Source organism: Mus musculus, chromosome 7, assembly GCF_000001635.26.
Source record: "Mus musculus strain C57BL/6J chromosome 7, GRCm38.p6 C57BL/6J".
NCBI classification, from domain to species: Eukaryota; Metazoa; Chordata; class Mammalia; order Rodentia; family Muridae; genus Mus; species Mus musculus.
The window spans coordinates 133,749,960-133,762,826 of NC_000073.6; the positions used below are offsets into that span (position 1 = coordinate 133,749,960).

General features: G+C 44.7%; 1 protein-coding gene across 7 annotated transcripts in view; it reads right to left on the reverse strand.

The window, feature by feature from the left end:
* Positions 1-12,867, reverse strand: part of Dhx32 (DEAH (Asp-Glu-Ala-His) box polypeptide 32) — a 61,851-nt gene that overhangs the window by 29,025 nt on the left and 19,959 nt on the right. For 5 of the 7 annotated variants that reach the window (NM_001286031.1, NM_001357685.1, NM_133941.2 and 2 more), the window contains exon 2: positions 9,441-9,954. The exons of 1 other annotated variant lie outside the window; for it this stretch is intronic. In NM_001286031.1, the coding sequence (NP_001272960.1) occupies positions 9,441-9,743 (303 nt within the window). In that variant the 5' untranslated portion in view covers positions 9,744-9,954. Of the gene's footprint in view, positions 1-9,440; positions 9,955-10,061; positions 10,311-12,867 lie in introns of those variants that run through there. One more of the 7 variants, NM_001286030.1, reaches the window with a different exon arrangement.

Genomic DNA, 12,867 nt, shown 5'->3' on the forward strand with positions numbered 1-12,867 from the left:
CCCTGGGTTTGATTCCCAGAGTGGTTCACAGCTGTCCGTAGTTCTCGTTCCAGCTCCAGGAGAATCTAGTACCCTCCTCTGACTTCTGTGGGCACCAGACATACATGTGGTGCAGAAACATCCACACAGGCAACACCTCCCTCATACAGGCACACCACACACACACAGAACACTACACACACACACACACACACACACACACACACACACACACACACACTAATAATAATAATAATAATAATAATAAATAGGGGCTGGTGAAGAGCACTAACTGTTCATCCAGAGTTAACCAAGCAAAACAATGTCATACTTTTCCAGAAATATTTGAAATTTCTATGATCCTAAATAGTCTATCTTGAATTGTTTCAAAATCACTGGCCTAAATAGAAATTCACATAAAATTCTGTTTCCTTCGTTCCTTGGGGTAATGGTTAAAACCTTCATGGACACCCTGATAGGACTTAAAAATCTCCCCAGGGCATGTCTGTGAGGGTATTCCAGGAAGGCTTGGTGGAGGGAAGACTCAAGTGTGTGTAGAATATCATGCTATAGACTGGAGTCCTAAACTGAATACAAAGAAAAAGGGGGGCCAGGTGCCCTTCATTCCACGGGTGGCATGCATGCTGTGCTGCATGAGGACATGGGAGACATGCATGCCGTGCTGCATGAAGACATGGGAGACATGCATGCTGTGCTGTATGAGGACCTGCGTTCATGTCCAGCACTGATATGAAAAAAGACCCCTCTCTAATCCCAGCTCTGGAGGCAGAGGCAGGCAGGTCCCAGGGCTCACCGGCCTGTCTGAATCAGCAAGCTCCAGGTGACTGGGAAAGGTCAGTCCACAGGGCAGATAGAACATTCAGTGGAGGAGGGAACACATGCTTGCTTCGCTCAGAGTGCAGATGTTTACTTAGCAACCAAATTCACAGCCCAGCAAAAACCACAGCTAATTACAGAGCCTGGAAGACGTGACCATTACATGTGGATAATAACAGTCAGCCTTGAAACTGCAGGCTGCAATGTTCTCTCTCTGAACAAAAAAGGGAGGAGTTCCTGTGTTAGAATGCCTACCCGCATGGCCTCATTATTCTAGGCTAGCAGTTCTCAATGTGTGAAGGTTATAATTCCTTTGGGGGGGGAGCGTGTCAAACAACCCTTTCACAGGGGTCATCTAGGATTGTAGGAAAACATAGATATTATGATTCATAACAGCAGCAAAATTACAGTTGCAAAGTAGTAAAATAATTTTATGATCGGGTCACCACAACACGAGGAACTGTATTAAAGTGTCACAGCATTGGGAAGGTTGAGAACCACTCTTCTATGCAAACCAGGGGCCATTCTGGTCAATCCCTGACAAATGTCAGGTACTGCTGAAAAGAGGAGGAGTCAGGCTGGAGAGGTACTCAGTGGTTAAGAGCTCTTCCAGTCCTTCCAAATCCTGAGTTCACTTCTCAGCACCCACGTGGTGGCTCACGACCATCTGTAGTAGAATCTGATTCCCTCTTCTGGTGTGCATGAAAACAGAGCGCACACACACACACAATAATAATAAATACATCTTAAAAGCCAATAAAATATTTAAAATATTAAAACAAAAGTCAGAAAAAGCAAGAAGTCTGACCATTTCATAACATCATGGGACAGAGGAGCACTTTCCAAGAGAGCTTGGCACTCTGAACCTCTGCCTACTGCTTGATTGAACACTCCCCCAGCAATCTTCAATGTGGCTTTTCAGAATCCCCAAAGGACCCTTACTCTGGCTGTCTCACAGTCACCTGCTGGACAGAGCTCTCAGTCCTGCACTTTCTCTTTGGAAGTTCTTTCCCCACCAGAATGTCCTACTTAGGGCAGACTAGGTAGCATTACTACCTAGTAATTACAGCATTGCTGACTGATGCTCTCTCCCAGTACAAATTCAGGAGCTGAAACAGAAGGATTCCAGTTCCCATGCTTGACAGCATAGCACATACAAGAAAGCAGGCTGTGGGATTCTGGGAGACTTAGGTCAGCTGCTCAGATCTCTCATAAGAATCCACTAGCCAGATACAGTTCAGAACTCAGAGCAGCAGCATTGTGAATTGCCTCGTCGTAGCCAATCTGGCAAGACAACTTCCACAACAGCAGTGCTGGTGTGGGAGCTGTCTTGTCCTTTCTGTCAACTGCTACAGACAGCTTATGCCCATCAACACTGGAAAAAGAAGCAAGAAGCCCCCTGTGAGAGAAAATGAGCACTACTCCATGGAACTCTTCCTGGCCTCCAGACCCCCACGCCCTTGCTGATATCTCTGGCCTGTGTAGGCACATCCCCTTTCATGTCTTCTAGAATCCCAAGGACATCAATCCTGCAGAGCAGCAATCTCTTCCATACCAAGATATCCACAGATTTCGCCCCGACCCCCAAAGGAGTCCTAAGAATTAGCAATCCACCCAAAGATGGGAGTCTATCCACATGATCCCTGCAGAGGGGCCATGGAGTTGACTCCCAAGGCACCTCCCTCTGCCTGATGTCAAGTCAGAATACTTCACCATGGACGAGTCATACAAATCCCGCATGTTTGGCTTTGGGTATACATAGGTCAAGTCTATCAGCACAGAATGGCGGATAAGGATGCCCGGCCAAGACTGGAGGGAGACATTTACCACCACCAGTGTCTTAAACTAAATCTCAGCTGTTTTGTGCTCAGTCATGGACTGCAGAGGGCCATCCATGCAGGAGGAACTGCAAATGGCTTCAGAACTCATGTAATGCAGTCCACAGGTTACCACGGCCACATGGGTGGGCAACCCCAAGGACTATGTGTCCTGATGACTTCATGCTGTTATAGAGTTCTCTGCTTGCTGCCCTCACATTCCTCTTAATCTAAGAATTGTCTGAAAACTTTAAGGAGCCTTCAAGTTTCTCACTGGTCAGGGTCTCTAGCGTTCACAATACTAATGCTTGATCTCTTTCAGGCATTGCTGCTGGAGCAGATTACGATTCTATCAGCACCCTAGAGAAGAACTTAGAGATGGAGATTGTCAGCAATGACTACCAGCCTTAGAAACCATCTGGAAAAATAAAATTGTTAATGGAACTAGGCTGAGATGTTTTTACTACTGGCTCTGATGTAAAAAATCTTAGGGAACAATATGAAATTGAGAAAGGCACACTTTTATTAATTAAGCTAGGGGCCCTTTAAGGTCAGGGAACAAGAACGACGGCAGCACTGGCCGGCGTGACTCTCACTGAGGCTGGACTGGTGATGACTGATTTCTTATACTCACTTTTCCCTCAGCTTCCTGATATGATTTATTAAGAATTGCTGATGAGTAGGCATACATTTTGAGGATTTAAGGTAGATATGACTGATATTTATATAAAAATTTAGATCTGTGATTCTTTTAAGATTCTTACAAGATTACTTCTAAAGATAAATAATAATTACTTCTTTCTTTGTAACTGCAAATTGCTGCCTGCCAGTAAGAGAAACGGGCTGAGAAAACTACCTTGCTTGCTTACACTTTGTTAATCTATAACAAGTTGCTTGGTTACGAATATATGTGGGTTTTTTAGAATAATTTGTTTTTTTTACCTGTATTATGTAATGTTATTTCTTGTAAAGGTATTGGAAAACATATTTTTTAATAATCATTCATTAGAAAAAAACTAAAATGTAATCATATTATAATTATATACTGCTTGAAAGATTTTTCTGGGATATGTAAGGTATGGAAGAAAGAATAAAGTATGGGGGCTGGTGAGATGGCTCAGCGGGTAAGAGCACTGACTGTTCTTCCAAAGGTCCTGAGTTCAAATCCCAGCCACCACATGGTGGCTCATAACCACCTATAATGAAATCTGACGCCCTCTTCTGGTGCATCTGAAGACAGCTACAGTGTACTTATTTACAATAATAAATAAATCTTTGGGTCAGATGGAGGAGCAAGGAGGGGCTGAGTGAGGGGCGGTTCTAAACTGAATTCCTAACAACTACATGAAGGCTCACATCCATCTGTAGAGCTACAGTGTACTCACATACATAAAATAAATAAATAAATCTTTAAAAAAGAAAGAATGAATAAAGTATGGTGTGGCTGGAACATTGCTTCTCCCATCCATCAAGTATGTGTGCATGCATAAAATCTGTGCAAATAGGGGGTTGGAACATTGTTCTTTCCATCCACCAATTATGTGTATCTATGTATGCATGTGTGAATACTTGGGAGTCTGTTTGCTGGAGCTTGCTCTAAGCATTCTATGTGTGAATATGCATGTGTCTGTCTGTCTGTCTGTCTATTTGTATGTATATGTGTATATAAGCAGTGACCCCTACGAGTGCCTGCCTCAGTTTACCCACCACATGGAGGCCAAAGCCAGTCATTGGCAACTGTCCCGTTTGACTCGTGGGAGATTAGGGTAAAAGCTAGAAAAGACACAGTCGGTGGTTCTAGAAATGCTTCTCTGCCCTTCCGGCTTTCATAAGACTGCCCTGAAGCGTAATAGGAAAAGCCGCCTCAGACAAATGAGAAGCCGTCTTTCTCCTTCCCGGGGCAGTTGCCAAACAGTCCTATAACATTGTACCAGAAGAGAGGGCAGTTTTAGATCTTTGGCTCTGAAGATAGGTTTTTCTTTGAAAGACTTAAAACTATGGGGAATAAAAAAAGTCTTGGAAACAAAGCAGATTAGTTGCATAATTTAGAAAGCAAGAAATTAATATGCCCATTTTCTCCTTATTTGAATACAGTTTGATTTCTCTAAACCAGAAAGACACTGACTTCCTACTTAACAGAACAAAAGTACAGCTTACTAAAATGATTAAGAAGTTTAAAATGCTGGGCAGTGGTGGAGCACACCTTTAATCCCAGCACTTGGGAGGCAGAGGCAGGAGGATTTCTGAGTTCGAGGCTAGCCTGGTCTACAGAGTGAGAGTTTCAGGACAGCCAGGGCTACACAGAGAAACCCTGTCTCAAAAAAAAAAAAAAAAAAAAAAAAAAAACCAACCAAACAAACAAAAAAACAAACTCAGAAAGTTTAAAATGGTGCTATCCCAGCACTTATGATCAGAAGTTCAAGGTCATTTGTGGCTGTCTACATAGTAAACTTGGAACCAGGCTGGGATACTTTGAGAAGTTATCTCAAACAAACAAAACTTCAAAGTGACAAAAGAAAGCATAACTGTACCCAGTTATAACAACTGTTACCACATTTACAGAATATATAGCACCTCTCGTTTGTAACGGTCACAGATCCCTAAAGAGGGAAGAGGAGCAGCAAGTCTGAAATGACAGGAATGGGGAGTGGACACGGAAAGGGAGATATAAACAAAGAGGGTCTCGTTGCTGGGAGAAGGGTGTTATGGAAACTGGGAAGGCCACTCTGAGACCAGAGCTGAGCTGGTTGGAGCCAAAGGTTCAAGCGCATCCTGACAGAGGGAGATAAATATCAAAGATGAACAAACAGAAATACACACAAGTACACAGAGACAGAGAAACACCCAGAGAAAGATGGAGGTAGGACGAACTGTGGACCCATGCAGGCAGATGAACCGATGGGGATACATGTAAATCATACTCCTTGCTCTCTCTACCGGGAAGAGCCAGAAACAGGAGAAGCCAATGGCCAACAGGCACATCTGCTGCCCAGGTCTCCGTTTCCAAAGGCAGCTATCTGCTAAGGAAACTAGGGCTCCTCAAGAAGAATATCAGCTTCCTAGGCTGGGACGGGAATGTGTGGGAGGAGCCTGGGACATCTTACCATGAGAGCAGGTGAGGGGCAAGGGCAGGGCCTGCCACAGTAGGACAAACTGAGCAACACAAAAGGTTTATTAATAATAATTCACACAGCGCAGAGAACCCCTGTCTCAAAAAGTAAATAAAATAAAATAAAATAAACCACAGAGAACGGAGTAAATAAGTTATTAAAAAAAGAAAGCTAAGCTAGGCGTTGTGACTCACACTTATAACCCCAGCATCTAGGAAGCTGAGGGGAGAGTTCAAGGTGAATGTGGGGTACAGAATAAGACCTAGTCTCAAAATAATTTTAAAAAAATGTTTTTAATCGTAAGGCTAAACATGATGGCACATGCTTTTAATTCCAGCAGGTAGGAAACAGGAGGATATCTGTGAGTTCAAGGTCATCCTGGTCTACTTATCAAGTCCCAGGGCAGCCAGACTATATACATAGAGATACTCTGTCTCAAAATAAAATAAAATAAAATAAAATAAAATAAAATAAGAAACCAAGAACTGACTCTTCAAGAATCTGAGACAGTCAACTTGAAGGCAGAATTAGAAAGAACACTGATCTCTGCCACCAGGCGTGTCAGAAATAGGGGGCCAGTGTCAAGCTGCCATCAGTGCAAAGTGGCCATCCCAAAGTGTGACAAGGGGTGGACTTCAGTCTATGAAACCACGAGGGGAAACATCAGCTTTAGCCCTGCGACCCAGGCAGGTGCCATCTCTCTAAGTAGTCACATTCAACATCAGCAGCCCAGAGGAGGGCTTGCTGCTCCTCCTGACAGCAGGCAGAGCGAGCTCCAGCTCAGCCTTCCTGCCACAGGTACAGCCCGAACCCACCCATGACACCTCAGGTCAGAACTCAGTGTGCCCTGAAAATGCCAAGGTCATGAGGGACAGAGGAGACACTGTTTCAAACTAAAGGAGTTTTAAATGACAGTGAGATATAACATAATTCTGGATTCATTTTGGAGGATGGTTTCAATGTTTTTATGATATCCCACCTGAAAATATGAATGCCCAGAAGCCAGGAAAAAGCAAGACACCAACATTACCTCCCTTTTTCTTATCCCTATTGTTATGCTGAGAGAAGGGCATCATGTTACCCCTTCCCTCCTCCCTCCTCCCTCCTCCCTCCTCCCTGTGACAGTTTGTTCTGTAGCCCACACTGGCCTGCAACTGCTCACCCTCCTGCCTTGGCCTTTCAAGTACTTCATTCTCAGTTTGCTTCAAGACATGGTCTCCCTACGTAGTTCTGGTTGTCCTGGAACTCACTATGTAGACCAGGCCTGACTCAACTGAGAGATCCACCTGCCTCTGCTTCATAGTGCTGGGATTAAAGGTGTGTGGTACCTTACCTCAGTGTAGTCTAAAAGGTATGGATAAGGGCTAGAGAGATGGCTCAGGCTAAAGACAGCTCGCTGCTCTTTCACAGGGTCAGAGCTTGGTTCCCACACTCACACCGGGCAGCTCACAACCACCTATAATTTCTCTTTTGGCCTCTAAGAGTGTGGGTGCGCACACACACACATAAATAAAAATAAATAGCCAGGTGTAGTGGTGCACACCTTTAATCACAGCACTCGGGGCACAGACAGATGAATTTGTGAATTCAAGACCAGGATAGTTTACATAGTAAGTTTGTGGCCAGTCAGGGTTGCATAAAGATACCCTGTCTCAAAAAACAAGCCGGGCATGGTGGCGCATGCCTTTAACCCCAGCATTCGAGAGGTAGAGGCAGGCGGATTTCTGAGTTCCAGGCCAGTCTGGTCTACAGAGTGAGTTCCAGGACAGCCAGGGATATACAGAGAAACCCTGTCTCAAAAAAACAAACAAAAACACCACACACACACACACACACACACCCCTTTAAAAGTTTTGGAACAAAACCTAAATGTATCTTTTTAGTATGCTAGAAATCAAACCTAGGCCTTGGCATTTTTGGAAAGTGCTCTGCTATGAGGCCACAGTCCTAGCTACTACATTCATCCTTTAAACACATCCTTTAAAAAACGTGTGTGTGAGGGGGAGAGAATGCTGAATCAAATAATCTTTGTGGAATCAGGAGACAGCTGTGGAAAACATCTGTACTATTACTGAAATTTCTTTATCAATCTGAAATAAAAACACACACACACACAAAATGATTTTAAAAAGATAACCAAAAATAAGGTTTCATTTGTCCACAGAAACCAGAAAAAATATCTACTTACTGTAATAAATTACAGTATATTGATATAAAAATAACTCACCAGAGTGAATACCACTGGCAGTTGTAAACCAGATAGAAACCATCGGAGCCCAGCCCTCCTTCCTCCGAAGCACATTTAGGGGGAGTTGGACGAGGCAGGCGCAGGGTGAGTGCTCTTTCAGCCTACTCAGGAGACTATGCAACCTGAGCCAACACATTGTCAGAGGCTTCCAGACCACAGTTCTGTCATCTGAAAAACCTCTGTGCTCTCTCACCAGATAATCTCTGTGGTCTAATTATTTCATTATAAGAATCTACAATGTAAAACACAGACCTCAGTTGAGTCAAAAGTTGAAGTTCAAACACAGCAAACTGGACAGGAAGTATTGAGTAACAGTCTATGTTTGGTGCTCAGGACCCATCCCCACGACAACTATACTTGCACAAAAGCACTACCTTCTGCCTAGTTCATAAATCCTCCTTGGCTCACATCAATAGTGGAAACATTTATATTCCTAAATTTATCTTTTTAGTATGCTAGAAATTGAACCTAGGCCTCAGGCATTTTTGGCAAGTGCTCTGCCAAGAGGGCACAGTCCTAGCTACTACAACCATCCTTTAACAGACCTAATCTTTCCTCTCTGTGTAGTCCCAGACCAGGATAGTATCAGCCCATTTTGTTATTTCTTACTGCAAGGCAAATAAGGATTTCTGCAGGGCATGGTGACACACACTCATAATCCCAGCACTGGCTGGTAGAAGCAGGAAGATCAGGCAGTCAAGGGCAGCCTGGGCTACAAGAGACCTTTTCTCCAAAATAAACAAATGAAGTACAAGAGGAAAGTAAATTTCCTGTGTACTTGCTTTCTGAACTTCATACAGAAGAACAGCCCTGCAGAAGAGATGGCTCAGCAGTTAAGAGGATGCTCTTAGAGGCCTGGGTTTAGCTTGAGGCACCCACATGGTGGCTCCCAAATGTCCTCAACTCCAGTTCTAGGGGAGCTGGCACCCTCTTCTGGTCTCCTTGGGTACCAGGCACACATGGTGCTCAGACATACAGTAGGCCAAGGCCAAACACTCATAAACATAAAATCAAAATAATAAAAAAACACCTTTAAAAAGGGTGGAAAAGCCGGGCGTGGTGGTGCACGCCTTTAATCCCAGCACTTGGGAAGCAGAGGCAGGCGGATTTCTGAGTTCGAGGCCAGCCTGGTCTACAAAGTGAGTTCCAGGACAGCCAGGGCTACACAGAGAAACCCTGTCTCGAAAAACCAAAAAAAAAAAAACAAAACAAAACAAAAAAAAAACCCAATTGGGGAAATAACTCCTACTTCATCTTCTAAGACTTCATCTACAAATGAAATCACCTGACTTGTTATTCTAGGCTAGTCTAGGTAAACTCCACACCGGTTCCTGTGTAACAGGTAAGGTTGATTAAAAGGTCCGGGGCTGCTAATGTTCTTTTTGTTTGGTTGCAACATTTCACACACGCAAAACCTCAAGGCCACAGGCCATCGCGGTGGCTCCTCACCTGAGAGCTCTTGCCACACTTGGAGTCCCCTGACACCACCACAACCTGGTTTTGCAGCAGACTCTCCATGAAGGAGTACTTTTCTTTCCATATCGGAAGCTCTTCTCTCTCTTTCAAAAGTTTGTAATATCGCGATGAATACGGTAAGCCGTCAAAGGGGTTCAGCTCCAGATCCTCGCAGGCCAGGACCCCTTCCTCGTCCCCGTCACTGGAATCTAGGGACTCGGGGAAATAGCGTTTCTCTGGAGAGGCGTTCGGATGGTCCAGTTCCTCTTCATCCATTTCTTCCCGCAGGGAGCTCATGCTGGTCACATTCCACAGTCCAGTCCTCCGTTCAGCAGCCCATTGCAGAGAGGGTGTGAGGCCCGCTCACAAACTCAGCCAGGCTCCCAGGCCCAGGTCGGGAATTTCTGCAAGTTAATTCCTCAAACCCGTGTCCCTCGTTGCTGGGTTACCTTCGGTGCTGGCTCACTTCGGCGCTCTTGGTCTGTTACATGGCTTTCAATAAACCATGCTAAAAACAAACACATGAAAGATGAGTATAAAATCGGGTAACATACGAGAAGTTAAAAACAGAAACCGTAGACACGCTCAAAGCAAACACTCCGCCTTTTCTATTACCTAAGCTACTGTCTGTCCCGGCTGCTGCCTGCTCCCGACCGGCTCTTACAGGAGCGCGCAGCTTTGGAAAATGATCCTCACAGAGCCTGGTGCTCCTTCCCTGACCTCGGTCCAGGCCTCTGCTCACTGAGGCTGTGAATGGAAAGCAACAGGGAGCCTGATCGGAATTGTGAGGCTAATCAGTCACGTGGTCACCTAATCCCATGACAAAGAGCACGGACTTTATAAAGGGGAGAGCTGTGTCTGTCTGGAGAGTGGTCCCTAAACCCTGCTAAGTTTCCTATTACCCAGCATGCCTTGAGTGTAAAGGCCCATTTAAGAAACCTGACCTTCTACTTTTGCTCAAGCCGGTTTAGAAATGCCAGCAAGCTAAGTGAATATATTCTCCCCCCCCCCCAAATCTTTCGCTGATATGGCCTTTGTGTAATTAAATCATAAGTCTCCAGTGCGCCTTTTGAGATTCCTAGGTGTGAACCCCAAGTCAGGGCCAAACTAATAAAAGATAACTTTTAATCTAGACAAAGATAGCTTGCCTAGGGAAAGGTAAGATCTACGCCAAGGACATATTCTTTATATGTCAAGTGAGACATTTTTTTTTCCTCTTCTATCTCTAATTACTAGAGATTAACAGGGGAAAATAAGCCAATTAGTGATGCTGGGGAAAGTCCCTTCTCATAACAGCCAGGTGAAACTTAAAACAAAATAAAACAAACAACATGGAAAATGCAAGTTAAAAAAAAAAGTCATAAAACAAGACTGCCGGGGGTGGTGGCGCACAACTTTAATCCCAGCACTCGGGAGGCAGAGGCAGGTGGATTTCTGAGTTCAAGGCCAGCCTGGTCTACAAAGTGAGTTCCAGGACAGCCAGGGCTATACAGAGAAACCCTGTCTCGAAAACAAACAAACAAAACAAACAAACAAACAAAAAAAACAAACAAAAAATTAAATAAATAAATAAATAAAATAAAACAAGACTAACAGCGGTAACCTCCCACTCACTCTTCACAGTACTGTGCCACCGGAAGCCTACAGGGCCAGCCTTCCACTGCTTCCTCAGCTGACCCTTATTAATAAGGAGGAAGAAAAGATCTGCCCGCTGGCCCAGTAGGTTCTGGGAAGCCAGTCACTCAAGAATCGCCTGTGGGCACCAGGCAGTACACAGATACATAGGGCAGAGGTATTCACGGGTGGGGGAACTGGACATTTCTCAGCTCTTAGTAGGGTTCTGAAAAATGCATCCCATTTCCAAACTAAAATGGAATTACAATATTGCATAATGCAAACTTGGGATTACAGCGTGGACTCTCTTCCCTTCATAGCTCCTAGGGTGTGAGATGGACTACCCAGACAGCAGCAGGAAACAAGGCGGCTTGAGACACCAGGCAGGCAAACTCTGACTTCAGCAGGTCTAAGAGGCAGACCCTGCTAGGGAGCGAAGGTTCAGGTTCCCGCTTACATTTTCTTCTGTTCTAACGAGAATCATATCTCAGAGTTCACCGTTGTAATCCTTGTAAATTAAGCTGCTATTACACTGCATCCCTGACTGCTTTAGGAACTACGTCTGAACAATTTTACTTTTAAAAACAAGCATAAGAGCCCGGAGCAATGACTCAGCAGTTAAGAGCAGTAGCTATCTCCTAGAGGACCTAGGACTGATTTCTAGCACCCACATGGCAGTTCACAACCATCTGTAACTCAAGTTCTAGGGCTTTTGATGCCCTCTTCTGGCCCTCTTAGAAACTGCATTCATGTGGTACACAGACATACATGGAGACATTCATATATAATTATTTAGTTGAAAGAATAAATAAAAATAAATGTAGAAGGCATAGTGCAGCTACCATGCTTATTGAATATGTTTCTGTTCATTTCTGGTATGCACTTGGGTGTAATTAGTACAGTCCCACAGAACTTGAGCCACATGAGTGTGGCTGGTCCTGAAGGCTAACGGCTATACCTTCATGGTTGTAGAGAGATGCAACGGTTTGGATAGTCAAAATTATCTTGCTCTACTGTTAGTCCTCTTAGTACACACTACCAACCACTGCATCGGACCTAACTTCCTACTCCTACTAAGCAAAGTTTGGAACAGACGGTCACCGTTGAGCAGACCACTGGCTTCCATGCAACCCAGAGCTAAGGATGTTGACATGTCTCAGGCCCAACTAACAGACGTCCCCACTCATATTTGGCAAATGTACTGATCTGACTCTCTTCTGTTCTTGGGACTTGGTACTCAGGACAACCTAAATCTGTTGCTCCTGGTTTGTTCCTCATACATGGCTTTGAACAAACTCTTATTTGCTTGGAAGCTACAGCTGTCTTTGAACATGACAAAAGGAACGGCCACTCTAGCCCCCAAGGGATAAACACCTGGGGCTCACATCTTGCGCTCACACCACTTTATAGCTATGGTGGAACGGAAGATGGCCACTACACCAAGAGAAAGGAGTCCAAGCTGTGACCAAGAGACACAGTGAAGTGATGCTGAGTCACTCCCGTGGTGGCTATCATCAAACATTCTGCTCTGGAGCTGGCTATCATTCTGGGATGCTCAGGCCACAGCAGTGGATAAACAGCAAAAGCCTCCACGTTGAGAGTGCTAAGGAAGGTGCCCTAGGGCTACCAAGCACGCCTGAGCCCTAAGCAAGTACTCAGTAGCCTGCTCAACCCAAGGGTTCTTAGGAGATGAAGCTGCCATGCTCCTGGGTGGGCTACCTTGCAGCCTTGAGATAACATATACCCACAGTTTAACTTTTCCTAGCAACTCGGGGTCATTATCACTGTAAGCTACCACAGCAGAACG